This window comes from Rhea americana, unplaced genomic scaffold (genome assembly GCF_003343005.1).
Source record: "Rhea americana isolate MKP2758 unplaced genomic scaffold, rheAme1 scaffold_68, whole genome shotgun sequence".
NCBI classification, from domain to species: Eukaryota; Metazoa; Chordata; class Aves; order Rheiformes; family Rheidae; genus Rhea; species Rhea americana.
This window is the reverse complement of record NW_028186845.1, coordinates 4,062,391-4,083,293: the sequence shown is the minus strand read 5'-3', so window position 1 is coordinate 4,083,293 and position 20,903 is coordinate 4,062,391. Positions and strand designations below refer to the sequence as shown.

Sequence of the window (20,903 nt, the reverse complement as noted above, 5' to 3'; positions counted from 1 at the left end):
AACCTGCCATCGCAAAAGCAGCCTTGGACTAAGTTGCATGTAACCTATTCATGATACCCTTTGAAGGAGTCTTTCTACAGTGGAGCACTGTTCTGCAAAGGAAGAGCTGTTTAAAAAAAAAAAAAAAAACATGTACTGCAGACTAAAGCCCTGGTATTAATTCCTTGTTTTGAACAGAAATGATTCACATCTTACTGATTACTTTCCCATTTTGCAGAAATGAAGACCTTTTTACAAAGATAAAACTCTTGATTTCTTTGAAGATGTAAAGCAGTTACCACAATAACCACAAGCTAAGTTTATTGGAAAAAAAATGTAAAAGTCACTGAACTTGACAACATAGCACGAGAGGCATGTTTTCCAGGGACACAGTAGCAAAACTCTAGCCAGTAGAGCAATTACACAGCTCCCTACATACCTCCTCTCTTAAGGGAGGAAAAAAGTTAAATGTTAGCTGTAGCCACGGATAATAAAGCAACCTGCATCTGAAACAGCATATTATAAATCATTTATTAAGCACCAGCTTAATAATAATTGTTTACAGTACTCAAATGATTTTTTTGTTCTACTTCCTCCTTTTCCGCATTGACTGATTTTTTTTTCTTCATAAGCGCTTAATTCTTCCATGGTACAAAATATATCCAAAATAAAGGCAAAATACTTTATACACCTTGTGGAAATGCCTAACGTTGTTGCGGCTTTGCTTCTTCACTGGCCGGGACCTGACAGACTCTTGTTCATGAACTGTCTCTTCACAAAGCAGATCCACCACTGGAAAAGGAAGTGCAAAATCAGAAAATGCTAGCTTCCATAAGATAAACGAAATGAGAATTTCAAGTGTTCAACCTCTGACAACTGACAAATGTTAAGGATGCAGTTCTGCACATTCAGTTTTCCATGCTGGTTTCTACTAGAATGTCAGGTGATCAGGATGATCATAGCGGACCCAAGGAATTCTAATAGAGGGCTGCAGACATCAAAATAAAGTGAGACATTCTACTATATGGTCCAGTATAATAATAAAGAAAGGGATGCATCAGCAAGCTATCCTTCTGAAATGAAGTTAGCCTGACTAATGTTAATTGAAATCACATTTACAGATGCACAGGCAGCAAGTAATTAATGCCTGTCCATTTTTTTAATCTGGATATGAAGCATATTGGTATACTTCAAAGAAGTCATCAACTCAGAACCCACTGGAAACACGAGCAGTATCTTCTATGCCTGAGAATTTCTGTCTGAAAATACAAAGAATCCTCAGCTAACAACTGGTATGCAACACATTAAAGAATTTAACCAGACACACTACCTCCCTGCTTTTTAAAGTAGCCTAAAATGGCATTTGCTATTTCAGTATATTAGAAATTAAATTTAATGATAATTTGCAGTCTTCTCTTTCACTAGCCTTGAAAACCAGGGAAGCTTGCTCCAAAATTACCCACATCTCATCCCTCACCTGATCAGCTTACTTCTCTCCACATGTTTCTGGAAGGACAAACCAAGTCTCTCATTAATTCTGTGAATATCATACTATACTGTTACCTTGCTAGGCTTGTCACTTTGAGGATCAAATACTTTTTCACAAAGCCGAAGACCAGTTTCTTGTCTCAGCTGCTGCAAGTAGGCCCTCATCACCTCTGAAACAGAGCACAACAAAAAATAGGGTGTAAACTGAGACAGCACCAAGTCGAATTTAGCTGGGAAGCATTAGATACCACTTTAAAGCAGAAAGAGCAAGTTAGACACATAGTTGTTGAGTTTGTTTATTCAATTTACAGCCATAATTGGGATTGTTAAGACACTTTTATCAGTAAAGATGATGATCCAAACTGTTTTCTTCCCTTAGTTACCTTTGCTCATTGTTGTGGGCTTCCTATTCTGCCAGCACAACAGTTGGCTGCAGCTCAGTTACAGGATTTAGCTAGCAATCATGTTGATACAAGAGGCAAACTCACTCCTTGTTGTTTCTGTTGGATCAACAGATGCAGGTGAGACACTGGGCCCCTGAGGTCAAAATATCTGGGTTATGGGGCACTCAAAGACAGAACTACAGATCTAGAAAGTGCCATTGTATGGGTCACTTTTGTAGTCACAGCCACAAAAATGTAGCTGGTAAACACCAGGCCAAAGCAAGCCTTCAGAGTTTTGTTTTTTTTTTTTTTTATTCTTACCTTCCTCCTGCTTGTTGGCAGGTTTGGCATAGATGGCATTAAGTGGAAAGCCAGGCTCCCCAGGGATTGGGAAGTTAGTGATTCCTAATGTGTACATTTCTTTCTCTCCTTGGCCTTTGGAGTTACACTAGAAAAAAGAGGCAAGCAAAAACTTAGGAAGCATTAGACCCAAATATTTCATCAATCTGTAACATAAAAGGATTCATTAAGGATAGCAATGCAACATCTTGGCAGTCCACAGCTTTGGAATATCTATGGATCTAACAGCTGGGACTGAGGTGAATAGTATTACTTGTGCCACTATGAGGAGAGTATCCTCAAACATTCCCTTACATACAATCTCCAGAACAGATTCAGTTTCCCTCCTTCACTCAAATTTCTGTTCTCTTACCTTTTGCAGCTTTTTCAAGCACTCAGAAATGTACAGAGTTACGTAGATCAATGTTCTGTCAGCCTCATTCTGCAAAATAAAAGTAATACAGTCCTCAAGCACTGTTAAAGTAAGGAGGAAGCACTGTTAAAGTAAGGAAAACTTTATGGAACTGATAAAAGCTTAAAACAGGAATGAGTTCAAGCCATTTTTGGCTTACAGTTTCCTTACAAGAGAGGAATTAGCAGTTCAAGACATTTACCAACTTAAAAAATTAGGTGAGGGGAATGGGTGTTTTTATTAACTAGCAGAACTACTGTATTGCAAATAAATTCATATGTACAGCACCAAATCTCCAAAGACTTTCTGAATGTACAGTATCTCAAAAAATTACCTTAATTTCATAATTTTTGAAGAAAACATTAGCTTTGAAGTAGTAGATGGCTTCATCTATAATATCTGTGTCCTTAGCTAACAAAAAAAGAAATGGAGAGTTAAACAGTGGACTACTGCATACTACTTCAGTCATAACTTTTATTTATGGAAGTACATAAACAATGATTCTTGCAAAGACATATCTTGCAATTTACAAAAGGCAGAAAACAAACACCAGTATGCTGTAACCATTCTAGTGTGAAAGACTGGTGAATTCAGACCTTAGTATTTAAACTTCCTACTTCTAGCAGGAGTTTTAATTCCCCTCTCTTCCTTTTCCCCATGGCTTCTCACTTCACAAAGGGCAACAATTGAGCAATTCCATACTGTTTCCTACTATCAGCTGAATAATTTATCAGCATAAAAGTCTTCTGAGAGCAGACAAATATTTTTGGAGAAAGTATAACACCACAATCAAACTTCTTCATTACCCTCTTTCAAAAAAGGAAGGGACAATATATAGTGGCAAACTCACTTGCAAGTTTCATCTGCTTTTGCTAAAACACAAGACTGCCTAAAACCAGAAGTGTTTCCCTTTTTAAACTGAAACACCACACAACTGCAAGATATGCTTGGGAAGGGCTACGTGAACTGCTGAAGTGGAATCCATTTCAGGCTACCTGTAAAACTCTTCAGTGGACTCTGGATGCCCAGGATTTAAGTTGCAGTTTCTGAAGCTGCGTACTCTAAGTGCTCTCTATCTTACTCCTCATCCTTCAGCACAACAGCGACATTCAAGCTTCAGCCCCACAAAGTGCTAGTTCTCTTTAGCTCAACCTCCACTTCCTCTTACATCAGAGGGTTCACACCAGTTAAAGTCCTCCTCAAAGTCTACTGAAAACCACAGTAAAACTTGACTGTAGAGCACCCAAGGAGGAAGCATGAAAATGGAAACTGTAGGCTTTTTATTTATTTATTTATTGTTTCTAAAACAAGAGAATTAGGGAGTAGGGAGTACAGTTTTTTTCCAGATAACTGTTTTATGGTAATTATTTTTCCTAGTTTGCACCACTTAAGCATTTAAAAACGTTTTTCCTCTGCCAACTGAAAAGCACTCCATTTCAAAACCATGGCTTCTTTCTTCATTCTGAGAATCAAGATCTAAAAGGCCTGGTTAAATCTTGGCCATAATTTTCTCATCCCATCTGCTCAGGGACATTGATACTTGAGATACCTAGTATACCAGAGCAGTGCTAAGAGTTGGCTTTGAACAAAGTGTGACATGATTATGAGCAACAGGAAAACAAATTTTCAAATAGTATCATAAACTTACTTTCCCGAGGTGCTGGGCCTTTAAATTGGCTTCTGATGGGTAACAGTGCCATGTTCCCAACTAACTTGGTATCAGAATCCATTAAAGTGGAATGGTAAGCCTATAGACAGAGGGGAAAGAAGGTTACAAATGTTACAGAAAATAGGCATTTCATTGTCCTCATGGCAACATAAACTGTTCTTAAGTATCTCCTGGATGTCCCTTAAATAGGATTCAAAGTTCAGTTAGTGATGCTTCCAACAATTTTACTTTGCACAGTAAAGTTTTACTTTTACTTTACTATTTTCAAATTAGGCTTAGCTCTCAATGACATTCTGGTGAAGACCATAAAAGAGTCATCACAGACACTGGTCATGGCAGCAGTAGTGGAAGATACGATAAAACTGGTATTTTAGATGTACATGCATTTGTTTACCCTCAGGCTGTCTAAGCCTACTTGGCACAGCTCTGAGGTGGTATCAGCCCTGTTCTCCTGCCTATGTTACCGGGCTTTCCATTATAGAAGTGTATGAAGGAAATTAATTTTTTAAAGTTACTTAGTCCTTAGAAAAAGTTGTATTTTATTCCATGTTTAACTAATAATAATGGACAATAATAAACAAATCCAGGCTTATCTCAAATCCACAAAATACCAAAATAGACCCACCCAAGCTCTTTAAAACTGGTATTCGTCAGTAACNAAAAAAAAAAAAAAAAAAAAAAGAGAGAGAGAGAGACTATTGTGTGAATGACAAGATTCTTCCTGGGAAACAGATTTTTAAAAACTGATGAGTTTAATTGAAAACACCTTCCAAACATTCACACTGTGCAGTTCCAGGCCACCAGGAAGCCTTTCCCATCACAGCAGTCATTTTGCATGGGATCAGGAGAGTGCAGCTAAGGGACAGCAACAGCATAAGCAGCATCTACAGGAAATCAGTGTATTTCAACATGAGGAAGATGGTATGAACCATAGCAAAGCACGGTTTTAATGCCATCTTTCTTGCTGGAGCCAGCTGGGAGTGCCCAGAGATGGGGGGGAGGGAGCACTGCCACCCTTCTAACTGCAGAAATACAGCTAGCTGCGCCCCAGAGACACAAGCAGGAACCCTCACAGGAGGAAGAGAAGGATACAAGCCTCACAGCAGCCTCCCATAAACAGCAACTGCCCTTTCCCAGCAAGGCTCCCCACAGCTACAGCCCCGTCTTGCCTGCATGCAACTGCCTGTGATCAGGCCTAAGCAGTAAAGCCTGTTGCCCCCCACCCCAGCCGTGTAACACCCAGCAGTGGGTAGCATCTGCTCTCCCGGGCCTGCCGGCTCTCCCCCAAGCCCTCCTGCCCTCTCCCCCAGCAGCTGGGGCAGGCCAAGCACAGAGTGCGCCAGTGCGAGTGCAGCAGGTTCTCCTCACCGGCATCTCGAAGGGCAGGATGCAATTTGGCAGGGCCGGGCAGGAGGGGAGCACTGACAAGCTCGCAACAAGCCTTCCTCTTCTGCCTGCGCTGCAGGAAATGAGGCAGCGGAGGCGGTGCAAGGAGGGGAAGCCAGAGGAGAGGCCTGTAACTCGCACCGCCCAGAGAGGACAGCTCCCTGCAGAAACATAGCCAAGGTGGGAGAATATGCTTTGAAATCACACACAGCTGGGGGATTTGTTCGCTCTTTCTCTCTGGAGTCACATTTTCCCCCTCCTTCTCCCTTTGCCTTGGCTGGCACTGCAAGTAAAGCCCTCTCAAGCCCCCTGTGCTATGCTGCCTTCTTTCAAGCAGCTGTGAGATCGCACTTCCTTGCTGACGGAGGCAAGCTTCCTTCCCCGGGGGTCAGAGCTTCCTAAGAGCACAGAAAGCACCGTGAATCAGACTGGGGCCGTTTGTTTTGTGTTGTGTGTACGATATTCAGCACTCCTCCCCATCTCTTACTGTGACTTGACCTGCAAAGGAAGCACACAAGTGGGTCTACTGTGCTGGATTGGGTTTTGGAGGGATGCAATATTTTTGGAGCCTCAGTGAGCTATCCACTCCTCTATTATAATCCTAAGCATAACCTTCCCTGTGACCCAGCCCGCCTAATTTGTCCCCAGGTAAAAGACTGAGCTTAACATCATTGCATGAGTCAGGGAGAAAAAGCAGGGAGATGTGGAAACTGAGTCAGAGTAATCCAGCTGTAGAACTTAATGTTTCTCCTTTCAATGCTCCGCAGGCATGACTCATCCCAAGGATGCGTAAGCTTGGAAGTTAACTAAGCCACCAAAGCTTCCCCCGTATTTGCATGGCTTCATTCAGCCAGTACAACTCAAAAATGCCCCTGTCTGGATTTAGGTTTGCACTGGCAAACTTTTATCAGTCACTGGGTACTTGTTGCTGAATCCTAAGCATAGTTCAGGCATAAGCACCCACATACATGATTAGCTACACTCAGGTATAAAAGACTTCTCACATAATGAGGTTAACCTTCACAATAATAATTAAAAATAAATATATTCAGGTTTTTTGCACTATGTTTTTAAGCCTTGAAGAGTTAAGTTTTTCAGCCCCTTCTGGTGACCATGATGTCTGACTAGGGGACATAAGCTTTTAAGAATGGTGAATATTATGAGATTTGTTCTAGAATGCATAAAGCTGGCAAGGCTGAGCGCACAAATACTGATGAGGGGGAAGGCACCCTTGCATTGGATCAGATGGCATGGGACAATTCCTCTAAGGTATTAACTTACTTAGGTATTACTTCTAAGGTATTAACTTATTTAATTTTTACTTAGTTACTTCACTGATTATGTTCTTCCAAGATAAAGTGCTTTAATTTTGCTTCTCTGTGAAGCCAACATATATTCTAGTATACAGGTCACAATGTCCATAGTAGCAGTATGAATTCTCTATTCAGGGCAAAAAAAGCAGCTACTTATCTTTTAAGTTACCAAATCCCTCATTAAGTAATACACTTTCTGCAGTGACTGTACAAGAATAGCACTGATTTCTATTCAAGCTGATTTGATTTTTTTTTTTAGTATTTTACTGTGTTTTAAGATTTTAACAATGTAAAAAACACTTAAAGCCACATGAGTTGTACAAAAACAGCCTTAAGAAGATGACTTAGAATATGGGCTCCACCAAAGTGAATGTAAAATATTCATCTTTTTCAAGGTCAAGAGTCCACCTAGTGATCAGTTTTCCTTTTGAAGCTGCCAGTTACCTCCTTCCCTACTGCAGATTCAGTTCATGAAGTACATTCTTCACCCTTTAAAACAAGTTTTTAAATTATCTGATAGTGGAACAAACTAGCCAGAACTAAATATTTATTATAAATTATTTGTATTTGGCTGTGGCTGTTCTGCAAACAACTGACTTTTTCCAAATGTGCTTTGCTTAAATGAGACAACTGTACGTTGGGAACTTAGATACAGCAGCAGTAATACATACATATTTTATACCACAGACATAAGAATGAAATTATTTATTAAAATAATTATGAGATCATACAGGATCACTTTTAATTAGAAATTTTAGTTAACTTACAGATTAAAAAAAAAACTACACAAACATGATATTTGACATATTTTACAACAAAGATATTTTCCTCTTGAGAAAAACATGCATACATTCAAATGTATTTTACTCATCCACATGATCTTGAAAATATTCATCAACAAGAGCAGATTTATCTTCTTCATATTCCTACCAGAGAGAAAACAAATAAGTAAAACCTGACTCTTTTCTCGGTAGCTGCAGTAATTTGTCTGTTCTCTGCCATTGTAATTATTAACAACAACACACACACACAAAATAGGAACAATGTCTACTATGATTCGATAAAATAAGTAGCAAAGCTTTCTGAAAAGCAGTTTATTTCTACAGCAATCCAAATCGCATGGATCAATATCTAGATGCAAGTATTTTACATATTTCACAAGTACAAAACTGAATGGGAAAAAAAAAGAAAAAAAACAGAAGTACTGAATCTGTTCCTTAGGATTTTATTTTTTTTAGACAGAGCTTGGAACTGATTTTAAGACACAGTCTTCTTGCATTGTACATGGCATAAGATAGCTTATACACAACACACAGACTCAATGCATTTTTTGAACAAGTCAAAGGACAATTTATATTATGAGGACATATTTATTTTATGACCTATATTATGGGTCCTTTTTCATTTTTCATCTTATCATCAGAGGACCTTACCTTTGGTTCTTTAAATTCAAGATCTTCTCCATACTGAATGGTAAAGTCTATGTGCTGCAGAACTATGTTTATACTTTCCTCATCAGAGCGATCAAATGGTAAAAATCGAACCATACCATAGTCATCAATCTAGAGAAAACATTTAGAAGACATTAGTAAGAGAGTGAAGCAAGTTAGTTCTTTTACATTCATACCACTCTAAGCCACTTCTTTAAACCAAACTGGACTCCCAATATACTATTTAAAACCACACTGCAAACCAGAGACATTCCCCCAATTAAAACACCTGCCCATCAGTGAGTCTCATAAATTAGATAAATCTGTTTTCCAAAGTTGCTAATCTTTTAGATCCCGGTATTGTTAGCAAGTCTGTTGTGTAAATACATAGTTTTAGGGGGAAAAATGTTTATAGTATACATATTATCTATAACAGCAAGGAAGTCAGTAGCCATATAGTATGGTTTATAAATACCAGACTGAATTTAAGAGTACCAGTTAGAACAAAAAGCAATACACCTACCAAACCACATATGGATTTAGTCAGTTTCTTAAACATTTTGCTTTTTAATATATTTGTAGAATCTTCAATCATGGAATACATATCTGGATCTAAGTATCTGAGAGGAAAAAAAGTCACCATTAACATCAAAAGAATCCTTTGCTGAAGGACATGTAAGTCACTGTGCTTTTAGATAATGATTTAACAGAAGATAACTAGCTAGAGGAAAAAAAGTAAATATGTATATGTATGGAGCTATGCTTTTGAATCTTCTATAAGCATCCTATCATCCCACACATATAAAGACTGTTCAATATAAAACAACAGCATCTTTTCTCATTCCAAAAAAAGTAGGTTTTAATTGTGGGACTGAATTTTGAGTGAAGTTTAGCTCCAGATGTTACACTATAAAGTATTTGGGGAACTTACTTTTCTATTTCCTTCTTCGCTTTCTTGCTCAGCAAATCCATTTTGGTCATGATGTTGATCTGTGGAATCTCTAAAGATATCATTGCACTGAGTGCTGCCAGAATTCCAGAGATAAACTTACAGGAATGTAAAAAATGACATATTTAAGTACAGACAAACACAACATCAACATGCAGAACGTGACCACTAACTAGCTACTGAAAATATGAAACATGGACAGAAGGCCAAAGTGGGAATCATTCTCTCTGTTGGAAAAGGAAGATGCTGAAGATCCCATCTGCCATCTATTTCCAGAGTTTCAAATCTGAATCTGTCCTTTCCTGTGGCATCTAACAAAACTTAAAGCTCTTCTCAGGATTCTCACTGGGAGAATCCCAGTCGCTAGACTGGGAAAGGGGCATTCCCTCTTTCAGATCTGAAAAAGTTTTATAGAATCACAGAAAAATATAGGTTGGAAGGGATCTATAAAGATCATCTGGTCCATATCAGGGCCAACTTCAAGGTCAGATCACGTTGCTCAGGATCTCATCCACTCAAGTTTTGACTAACTCCGGGAACATACATTACACAACCTCACTGGATCTCTGTTCCAGTCTGATCACTCTTACAGTGCATGATTTTTTCCTCAGATCCAACTGAAATTTCCCTTGCTGCAGCTTGTGTCTGTTGCCTCTAATCTTTTTGCTGTGCATCTTCAAGAAGGAAATGGCTTGATCTTTTCCATAACTGCTCACTAGGCAGGTAATGACAGCAATTAGAACCCCCACCCCACCTGCAGTTAGCACTCTCCAAGCTAAAAAAAAAACCCAGCTTCCTACATTACTTGGATTTCTTGTTTCTCTACCAATATGAACTTTAACAATAGATTTCAAAAAGATACCTTGAAAGATTCCACCATAAACTGAGAATCAACAAGAAAAACTCCACACACACGGAATTCCCACTGCTGAAGCTGCTCCACAAGCTGTTTCATCACTGGTAAATGTGTATAGAGTTCAATCTGACCTAGGATACACTTAAAATATTACTATGCAGAAATGTAAAGCTAACACATAAAGAAGCATACACTAGTTCACAGTTACCAATTACAGAAGTATGCACATTACTCTTAAAAATAAATAAAAGCTGCTACAAAGAGCATGATCCTTCTTTTCAGACAACTCTGTATTTGGATGAACTTATACTGGAGAGATGGAAGAAGAATAAAGGTTTTATTTTCCTCTATTGATCTCCAGGTAGCATGAGGAGTTGCTACAGTATTCCCACAGCATATGATGCTGTCAAAAAAATCTCTGCAGCCATCCAAATTAATCAGGACCAAGTTCCCTACTGAAACATCTGAAAGCGATTCTGACACCTGTTTACAACACAAAAACATGTACAAATGACTGTGACCACCAAAAACACATTGTTAATCTTATACTGCATATGAAATATGTTTAAATATGATAAAAGAAGATTATATTAAAATACATATGTTTGTTTACCTGGGCAATCAAACAATATATAGTCATCTTCCACATGACCAAGGCTCTCCTCCAGCCAGTTAAAATTATTGGCGAAGTATTCCATACAAAACACCAAGCCACCATTGGGACCAAACCTTAAGGAATCATCTTCCATAACATCGTCCACTTCTATTAACTCGCGGATGTCTGGAACAAGATACATAATACGTTTCTAGGGCACTTGTTTACAGTGGTACACAGAGGTCGGTTACTGTAACAAGCTCAAGTCTTACAAGAACTCTCATTTGAAACCTAGGTATCGGAAAGCAGCAGAAAGACCCAACAGGCAGCTCAGATACTGTTTGTGCTCCAGAAACCTCACTCTGCTTTCCTGTGCTGAATGTCTTTGTGCTGTACCAAGGTAGGAAAGTGTGTCTTAAACTGCAGTGACAGCTCAGCCTTATTCACTTACCTATGCTGCCTGACCATACACATCAACATATATGTGTGATATACATACATATAATGTATACACATAAGTTATTATAAACACATACAAAATGCTAAAGCTTACATTCAGTGTGGGACACATCCTGTCTTCACATACAGATCAGAGCTACTCCTGGGCCTGGCCCTACCCGTCCCCCGGGGCTCCCCCTCAGGCAAAGGGGCCCGGCCCCCTCCCCCCCATCCCCCGGGATCCCCCTCAGGCAAAGGGGCCCGCCCCCCGGGGTCCCCCCGAGGCGGGGGGGCCCGGCCCGGCCCGCACCCCCCGGGATCCCCCCGAGGCGGGGGGGCCCGGCCCGGCCCGGCCCGCCCCTCACCTGCCATGACGGGGTAGCTGAAGAGCTCCGCGGCCGGGTCCAAGTTGACCACCTGCACGACGCGGCCGAGCGCCTCGCAGTGCTGCACCATGGTGGAACAGTACGTGCTCTGCAAGGCGCACACACCGGGTCAGGGGCCGCCCGCGCCGCCGCCCGCCGCCGCCGCCCGCCCCGCCTCACCTTCCCGCTGCCCGCCGGGCCCATCACCAGCTGCGCGTAGCGAGGCATGGCGGCCGCGCGCTACCTCCCGGCTCGGCGCCGCGGCGAAGCGGCAGCGGCTGGCCACTCCGCCGCCCCGTAGCGCTCCTCATCACGTGCTCCCGTAGCCTATGGCTGGCGGCGGCGTACAGCCACCCTCCTCCCCTCAGTTACGGAACGCCCGAAGGCTCAGAATAAGCCGCTCACCGCGTAGCGCCAGGCTCCGCCTTTCCCGGTTACGCTCCCGCGCGGCTCTCGCGAGACGGCGGCGGCGCTGGGCGGGTGCACGTGCTGCGCGCTGTGTGGGAGCCGCCGCCGCCGCCGCCGCCGGAGGAGGAGCTGCCGCCGCCGCCCGCCGCGCCGCCGCGGCCTGAGGGGCTGCCCGGGTAACGCCACGCCGCCGCCACCTCCGCGGCCCCTTCCTGCGGGAGCCGCGCTGTCCCCCAGCTCCGTGTGCGCGGGAGCCGGCCTTGCCCTGGCGTCCCGTGCCGGGAGGACGCCGCCCCCTCACCCCTCCGCTGCCTCAGCACCCTCCCTGCGCTGCACCCTGAGCCCCCTCCCAGTGACCAGCAGCTCGCTGTGGCCACCCCTCACCTCCTGTACCCCCGCATCCTCCCTCCCTCTCCCCTCTGCTTCCCCAGCATATTTCTTTCCTTCATGTCTGAGCCTCCTCCTCTCCTCTCACCTGAGCTTGCCCCCACCTCTGGTATCCAGCAGCCTCTGTCTCCCCAGCCCTGACTCCTCTCTCCTGCCATGTTCCCTCGCTGTGGCCCTCATCCAGTCTGGTGACCCAGTACCCTCTTTGCCTCCCTAGCCGCCTGTCACTGTTAGTCCTCAACATCACAGCACCCATCCTCCCCCATTTATCATCTCCCTTGGTACTCCAGCATCCTTTTTGTTGCCACCAGTGATCCTCTGCTGTCTTTCCTTGTGATCCCCCTACTGTGAACCCCATAAATTCTGGTGCCCTGACATTTTCCCTCAGCTCTGTGCACTGCCCAGATGCAGCTCTTACAACAATCTAGATCTGAGTCTTCCACAAATCCCATCTGCTCTCATGTTCATGGGGAACATCCTTGTGCCTTGCAAGCCCCTTCATTGTTGTCTGTTGACTCCTATTTTCTATACTTTTTCCCTGGAAAACGTGTGCATGTAAACCATTATTGAATGTGTTAGTGGGTTGTGCTTGATTTGTTTCCCCATGCCCCCCCTACCCTCAGATTTGGATTTTTCAGATGCTGATTTAAGTGATGGCTTTGTCTTGCTGATGTACTTGTACCATCCCCCCTCCAGCATTCCCACTGCTCACCTGCCATTGCCTTAATGTGATTCTCAAACATATTTCTTCCTTTTCTGTTGCATTTCCTAGTGCTTTGTTTTTTCCTTTATGTACTGGGTTTCCTTACTGCTTCATATCTTTTGCAAGCAGTGTGTCCATGTTTTTTCATTATTTCTGCCATCCTGTTTCTCCTGCCATGATTATCGTGCTGTTCTGATGATTGCATCTTTTTTTCTGTCTTGTTAGTTCTGTCAATTGCTGGGATTTTTGTTGTGCTGGGAAGATGTGAATAATTTTAAATTCAAAGTTAAGACCTTATTATTTCCTTCTGTGACCTGCAGGCTTGTGAGATGGCTACAGATGTAGCTGAGCCTGTGGTCCCTGACTGCAAAGGAGATGTGAGGAGCGGTGCCAAGTCGGACGCTGACTATCCTCTTCGAGTCCTCTACTGTGGAGGCAAGTGTTGAAGGTGCAGTTGTTCGTGATTTTTATGATGTGCTGTTTATAAGGGCAGCCTAGCAGAAAGAATGAGAGAATCTGCTGTTGATGAGCTTTTATTCAGAAGATAGTGATCAGCTTGCCTTTTCTGATCTTCTTTCTAAAATAGGTTATTTTGTGTATTCTCTCTAAAACATTTATGGTGGAATGGATGAGTTCCCCTTTCTCTGAAAGGTGGAGATACTAATGTCTTTTTATATGTAAACAGTTGCATTGACAGGAGCTGTACTGAGATTACAAACTGTTGCACAGTGATCTGTTCGTGCAGAAAGCTAGTAAAATCTTTAACACAAAAAAGGCCTCTCTCAATCAGTAAAGTAATAAGAAATGAAATTAGAATTAATTAAATTGATGCATTATGTTTAGGATTGTGCTTTGCTCATTACTGCATTTGTAGTTACATGGCTGACTTTTAAGAAAGTAAATAATCTTGAAAGTTATGTTTTAGATAACTAGATTGTTGTGCTTTGGACTTGAGAATCCCTGTTTTGTACAACAGTTTGCACAGTTGGTTTGGGTGTGTTCTAAAGTTGAGTATCTACTCTCCTGAAAAGGAAAACAAATCAAATTATGCGGTGTTTTATTAGGTGCATTTTTTGCTTCAGGTAGAACTAGTGTTTCTTTCTGTATCTTGTGTCAAAGCATCTTCTTTGCTTCCTTCATTGATTTGATTACTCTCACTGTGTGAGAGTTTTATCCTAATGCACAGTGTCTCAGCAAATGACTACTGAGAGAAAATTGAAACTTGGAGTGATATCAGTAATCCTCTGAGTTAGCATGATTATAATCAGAAATTGACATAAGTCACCCAAAACTTTAAAATATAGGTTTGAATTTAACACTAGTTGTAAGTGGAGAACATCTTTTGTAATCTTTTTTTTCCCATCTTTCTCCAGTCTGTTCATTGCCAACAGAGGTGAGTTCATTTTTTTTGTTGTCTGTCCGAATTTCTTTGTTGTCTTCCTGTCCTATGATTCCTGATTATGGTGATTATTTCTGGTCTTTGCTGGCTTTTCTTTAATTGTGGCAGTTCTCTGCTTCAGCCACTGTCTTCCTTAAGGTGTCATGAAACTTCTTACATGGTAGTACTGTGTTGGTATTTAATCACCTTAAAGAGAAACGGGTGAGCTGAATAGCAAACAATCTGAATTTGTTTGTGACATATTTTGTAGTTAGTTGGTTGACAGTGTTCATTTGGTCTTTCTTCTTTAGTACTGCGAATACATGCCTGATGTGACAAAATGTAGACAATGGCTAGAAAAGAATTTTCCAGATGAGTTTGCAAAACTTACAGTAGGTAAGAATCTTTCTCTGCTTTCAAGCTGAGAAGATATATGCTCTTAGACTTGTTCATGAATCTTTGAACTTTTTCACTTGTATCAAGTCTGAAAGTTAAATCAGTCTTTTGAGACTCTAGCATGCTTTGGTTGCTGTAAAAGTAAGTTTGATAGTGTCAGAAAACATAGGACAAATTATATGTGATTACAGAAATAATGTTTGTGCTTTCTTAGGATTTAGAGAGAAATTTCCTACTGTAGCTAGTCATAAGTGCACTTGTTTTCCATCAACTGATGAAATTAATTTATCCAAATTTATGTCTATCCTGTCTATTGTGAATTTTTGAAAAAGAATATTAATGATGTTGAATGTTTTGACTTTTCATATGGAATTTTAGTAACACTTATCATTAATTTCTGTCCCCTGATTCTGTAAATTGTTATGGGAAGAGACTGTTCTGAAATCTTAACCATGTACTTGAGATAAAGCTTTTTTGAATGTCAGAAGTTTGATTTGGACAACTGTTATGTTATTTGTAACAAGTATCAGGCAAGCTGCACTTACAGAAACAGGAAGTACTGTACAGTGATACTTTGTTAAATCCCTAAATTGATCGCTTAAGAGTGTGGTAGTCTGGCCACTAATTTCTCGTACTCTTTCCTCTCCCTCTTCTTTCTCATATATTTAAGAAAACTCACCTAAACAGGAAGCTGGAGTTGGAGAAGGCCAAGGAACTGCAGGAGAAGAAGAAGAGAAGAAGAAGCAAAAGAGAGGCAAGGTCTACATGGTTGATTGTGGTATTGATTTATAAGCAGTTTGGGGCATCCTTTTCTAATCAGCTGGTCTGGACTGTGGCACAGCATCCTTGCATCTTGGTTGTTACCTACACTTTGTACCCAAGATGACTTTGCACAAAAGAAATTGAATATATAAATGTTTCTTTCGGTTAGTAACAATGTTGGTACAGTGATGGGACAATTAGATAGGCTGATTAAAAAAAAAAGTGTATAGTAATAATAGCAATTGAAAGATGACCTACTCTTGTATTAATCTGATTGTTCTTGTCATTACTGCAGCACTTATTCAGGAAGTAATTTTTCTCAACCTAAAGTCAGCTGTCATACTGACATTTCAGCCCTGAAATACTTCTTTTTGTCCCGTTCAGCAGCAGTATATAGGAGAGCTTGCAGACCAGAACAAATGCTGCCTGCCTCTCATAATGTCTCACTGCACTGCTTTCTCTCTTCTCCTCTTCCACCTCTCCCCAGTATTCATGTAACAGAATTTGGTTCTGTGTGTTTAACACTATCACAAAGAGCAGGTGTGTAAAGAAATTACCACTGCCTCCATTAACTATTACCTCTTTTTGTGGCAATGCTAATGAAAACCGTTTCCAAAAACAACTTTGGAAGGTATAAAATGTATGAAGTAACTTATACACACATTTGTCTTCATTAGAGTTCTTTCTGTTTAACTAGTTAACATACTTTTCATAATAAATTGGAATGCTAGAGTTTTTAATACGCATTTGCCTATGGAGTGCCAGTTGCGTTTGTAGTGCTTCATAAGTAGCTGTTAATAGCCCAGTAAGCTTCAGCTTGTAAGCCACACATCACTGCAAATGTTTTGATTTTGCAACTAGTTATGTTTACCTTGTCAGGATGTGTAGTGAAGACAGTAATTCCCATTCTGTAGATTGGATGCTTTTCCACAGACTTAAGAACATTTTCTTTCAACATTGATTTATTTTATGGGTGACATGGGGTGTTTGGGTTTGTTTTCGGTCTGCTTTTGTTATAAAAGAATAGTGTTTGAATTACTTTGTGATTTTCTTGTAAAATTCTTACATTCTTAGATTTTAGAAGAAATGATTATTACAGGGTAAACTGTTAAGCGTGATGATATAAGAGTAAGTATAAGCAAGAGTGAGGAGAATGAGCAAAACTGAGATACTGAAGAAATTTTATAGCAGAAATTTACTGTTTTAAATTATCAGGTATCAGTTTTTAGTAATGTGGAACTGAGAGTGCTGCATGTTAGAAAAATAGCTGGTAGACTTAGCAGCAAAGGATTTGTTTGCTTGTCATTGACTTGAAAGTTTTCATGCTAAGAAGACTCTAGAACAAAAAGCTTTAGTTACCCTGGAGTAACTTGAGTGTATGCAGTTAGCTGAGATCTTAATCTGACTTAAAGAATCCTGCTGAGCTGTATACATCTTCTGCATGCCTTACTCAGACTAATAAATGGCTGATATGTTAAGTGTTCCCTCAGGCTGACCTAGAAACAAATAGTAAATAAGGTACTACTTTATGTGGAAGTAAGGCAGTCAGCTACTGTAACAAGTCTCTGTTTTAGAGGCATGGTGTTTTTCTGCTAACATGTATTTGTGTTTTGCACTAGGATACCTGCAGATAGCTAGAACTTAGTCTGCTGATTAACTCAGCAGCTTGAGTAGGCAAGTCCTTATGGCACCAATAGATGGACATGAGCAGTTTGTGTCAGACGTGAACCCTAAGTATGCTAAGCTCATGAAAAACATAGAAGTAATCTTTTGTTCCTAACTATTAAGGAGCAATTCCTGAAAGGGGTTAAATGTTGACCAAATCCAGTGGTTAGTAATTAAAGCATGAGAAAGTCCTCTTTTCATAATTGTAACAGACTCCTGCTGTGCATGCTGTATTTTAATGAAATTTGACATGCATATATTTCTGTTTCTTGTAATATCATGCTTTGATGCAATGGGACACTTCTTACATGAATGTGAGATGTTTATTGTGTAAAATATGTATTTGTTTACAAACAGGGATGGGGAGATAACAATTCCTTTGTTTATAGTGATGAAATCTGACCTTCTAAGCTTTTTTCTCCAAGTATAACTTCTAACCAATAATCTAACCTTATACTCTATTTTAAAGGTGGAAGAGGTCAGATAAAGCAGAAAAAGAAGACTGTACCACAGAAAGTTACGATAGCTAAAATTCCTAGAGCAAAGAAAAAATACGTCACAAGAGTATGTGGCCTGGCAACATTTGGTGAGCTGACTTTTGTCAAATGTTTTTGGAGGTTTTAGATGTGCTTACCTTTAACCTCATTATATTAACTAGAGTCTTAGCTTGTTTAATATTAATAAAAAGATCTCAAGTCTGAAGCTGTTTCTCTCCTTGCTGTATAGGTATCTTGTCCTCTATCCTATTATCTCCCTTTCTTGTTTCCTTACCCAGGATTAATTTTTGTCTATTCTTGAGACTGATTATGTGCACTTGCTGGTAAGGCAGACTAATCAATACCTAAGTAAACTAACAATGCTGTTCTACATAGCTTTAGTTCCATTTGCCAGCATCTTAATCATGATTTTCCCATCTATGATAATATTTTATTGTTAATCACTAAATTTGGTAATTTACCAACCAAGCTGTAACCTTGGTTGCATTAACAAGGTAAGTTGCATATGTTCTGTGTGAGAGTAGCATCCGTTTTCAGAGGGAACAGTAATTTGCATTTGCTTGATCTGAACTGGATATGTATATAACTGCAAGAAGCCAAACTCAAAAATCGTTGAGGAATGTTTCAAAAAGATCATTGTTCAGCTTGTCTGTGCACAGACCTGCATAAAGAGAATATATAGAGGCTGCTCAATGATTTTGCCTTAGGTGTTTGTCATATTTGTAGAGTGAATTGTTCTGTATGTGAATAACAGAGGTTTTTTTCTACTTTAACTGGAAATTGTAACATGGTCTTAACTGTAAACTGCCACTAGTCCCTCAACAGTGAAAACATGATTTAAATTTTGTTTTTAAATTTGAGAAGACATTCATATTGCAATGACTGTACTTAAACTGTTAATTTTCTTGTCAACAGAAATTGATCTTAAGGAAGCACAACGGTTTTTTGCTCAGAAATTTTCTTGCGGTGCCTCAGTAACAGGAGAAGATGAAATCATCATTCAGGGGGATTTTACAGATGATATTATTGATGTAATCCAGGAGAAGTGGCCTGAGGTAATAAACTGCTTCTTTTGTGAGGATTCTAGTTTTGGAAGCCTCTATTTTTTCCCAATGACTTTTTTTTTCAAAATGTTTTAATATTTCACAGCACACATCGTTGTGCAAAAATAAAAGAGCGGTAGTTGAACTCCTCACTATGACTGATTAAGCTAAGAAGTGATTAAACATACAGTCAAATATTGTTTTCATTGTCTAAGGATCATTAACTATGTAAGCATGTACTGCCTAGTGCTTTGGATCCTACAGTGTGGAAGGCATGTCAAGTATCTGTGGTTTCTTCCTGAATGTTTCTTAACAGTGAATGCCTAAAGAATCTTTTAGTGCCATCCTCTTGTTTTAAAATCTCTTTTAAAATATTTCAAAAGTCAATGTGCCCGAAGGCACGTGTCATTTGCATAGAATTGTCAACAGGGGATCTCAGATGGGGCTGTATACTTCTCTTCCCCACACTCCATTACCTGTTCAGTGGCATGTACTGAGTGGAAAATGTATGAAGGAAGCATACTTAATATGATGTATTTTGGCTTTCCCCCCCCTCCCAGGTGGATGACGATAGCATTGAAGATCTTGGAGAAGTCAAGAAGTAATAGTGAAAGACTACCTTTATTTAATTATATGGTTATAAATGATGTAGCCAAAGCAAGGTTTCTAAATTCATTTACTCGGCAGTGAAACTGTGGAGAACCGTATCCTTGGCATTTTCACCATTCTGTATAGGCTGCTTGTTTTTTTTTTTTTGTTTTTTTTTTTTGTGATATTTGCCAAAGTTAAATTGGTTTTTTTATCATGCTTATGCATGAAGTAGGTTTAAATAAAATGACTGTTCCTCACTGAATACAGTTTCTATTTTCTCTAGAGCAACTTTCCTGTAACCATCTTAAAGGAAAATAATAAGTAATTACAAGCTTATTTATCATCTACTATCTCTTCTGCTGAACTAAGTGACTATTTAAAGCAGGTGTCTCATGTACAGAAATTAGTACTTCTGACTTACCTGCATAGATGAGAAATCAGAATGGGACGCACATGCTGAAAATTTTGCTGATATTAAAGGAGTATGACACTTACTACAGGACTTATTTTTCAATTTTTGTTCCAAATATTTGCACAGGTCATCTGAGTCAAACTATAGCTGTATTGGCTTCAAAAAGTCACATGCAAGAAGAGCCTGAAGGTGTACTCACAACTCTGCTGCCAGTGTAAAACTAATAGGAAATTTAACCTAATATTTTGTTATTAGAAATCTGTTGGATGTAAACAAGTGTTAAGTGAAATACTAAAGAATATGTGAATATTAGACTTTAAAAATAGCTTATTTCCATAATTTTGAACTAACTCTGAATCTTGCCAGTCTTCTAGATGAAGCATTTTCATTGACTTTATTCTTCTAGTATACTGCTAACTGAAGAACAGTTGTAAGCAACACAACTTTATAGTGACTGCTCTTTGCTTCCACCTACCATCTTCATGCAGTAGGTGAGGTGAAGCGAAAGGTTTGAGTCTTCATTCTTTCCATCAGACAGCTTCAAGCGTAGGTTCAGTGCTTTATATTTCACTGCTCCATATAATTGCATTAAACATTCCCTAGTGACGTGTCCTGGAATTGACATTTTCTAGTCACTTCTAAACCTAGGTAGGTTTAAACCTAAGTGGGTGACTCACTGGATGCTTCATCCTCTGCCAGATTTGTTTCATTTTTTCCTTGTGAATTTGGTTGGTTGTTTTTAACCAGATCTATTTAGTTGAGAAGAACATATAAAATCAGGTAATTGAATCTCTGTGGCTCTTCCATTTAAAGAGATGAAGGGGGTTGTTATTCTATTTATTATTTTTCACATCCAGTCAGATTCCCGTGCTGGGGGCCTGGCCATGGAAAGCTTTCTGAAGCCTAAGGGGGAGGAAAAAAGGCTCGAACCCGCGGCGCCGGGGCTCGAACCCGCGGCCCCGGCCGGGAAGGGGGCGGGGCTTCATCCTAACGGCCGCGGGGGGGCGGAGCTTCCGCGTAACGGCCGGGGGCGGGGTTCCGCGCGCAGGCGCGGGGGCG

At 40.2% G+C, this 20,903-nt stretch overlaps 3 protein-coding genes across 3 annotated transcripts; 1 reads left to right on the top strand and 2 right to left on the bottom strand.

Annotated features, from left to right (window-relative positions):
• Positions 1 to 283: 283 nt before the first annotated feature.
• ARPC3 (actin related protein 2/3 complex subunit 3) lies at positions 284 to 5,722 on the bottom strand. The gene is made up of 7 exons (XM_085321145.1): positions 5,639 to 5,722; positions 4,250 to 4,349; positions 2,936 to 3,012; positions 2,563 to 2,631; positions 2,172 to 2,298; positions 1,543 to 1,637; positions 284 to 771 (listed from the first exon to the last, which is right to left on the bottom strand). Exons 1-7 carry the CDS (start codon positions 5,642 to 5,644, stop codon positions 709 to 711), a joined length of 537 nt encoding a protein of 178 aa, XP_085177271.1. The 5' UTR covers positions 5,645 to 5,722; the 3' UTR covers positions 284 to 708.
• Positions 5,723 to 7,515: 1,793 nt separating this feature from the next.
• On the bottom strand, positions 7,516 to 11,946 carry GPN3 (GPN-loop GTPase 3). The gene is made up of 8 exons (XM_085321144.1): positions 11,783 to 11,946; positions 11,603 to 11,711; positions 10,818 to 10,985; positions 10,211 to 10,335; positions 9,331 to 9,446; positions 8,923 to 9,019; positions 8,403 to 8,531; positions 7,516 to 7,895 (listed from the first exon to the last, which is right to left on the bottom strand). The coding sequence occupies exons 1-8, from the start codon at positions 11,828 to 11,830 to the stop codon at positions 7,833 to 7,835; spliced, it is 855 nt and encodes a 284-aa protein (XP_085177270.1). The 5' UTR covers positions 11,831 to 11,946; the 3' UTR covers positions 7,516 to 7,832.
• On the top strand, positions 8,990 to 19,694 carry DENR (density regulated re-initiation and release factor). The gene is made up of 9 exons (XM_085321146.1): positions 8,990 to 9,074; positions 11,095 to 11,199; positions 13,421 to 13,535; positions 14,474 to 14,493; positions 14,790 to 14,874; positions 15,545 to 15,628; positions 17,771 to 17,887; positions 18,714 to 18,853; positions 19,402 to 19,694. Exons 2-9 carry the CDS (start codon positions 11,179 to 11,181, stop codon positions 19,444 to 19,446), a joined length of 627 nt encoding a protein of 208 aa, XP_085177272.1. The 5' UTR covers positions 8,990 to 9,074; positions 11,095 to 11,178; the 3' UTR covers positions 19,447 to 19,694.
• Positions 19,695 to 20,903: the final 1,209 nt, after the last annotated feature.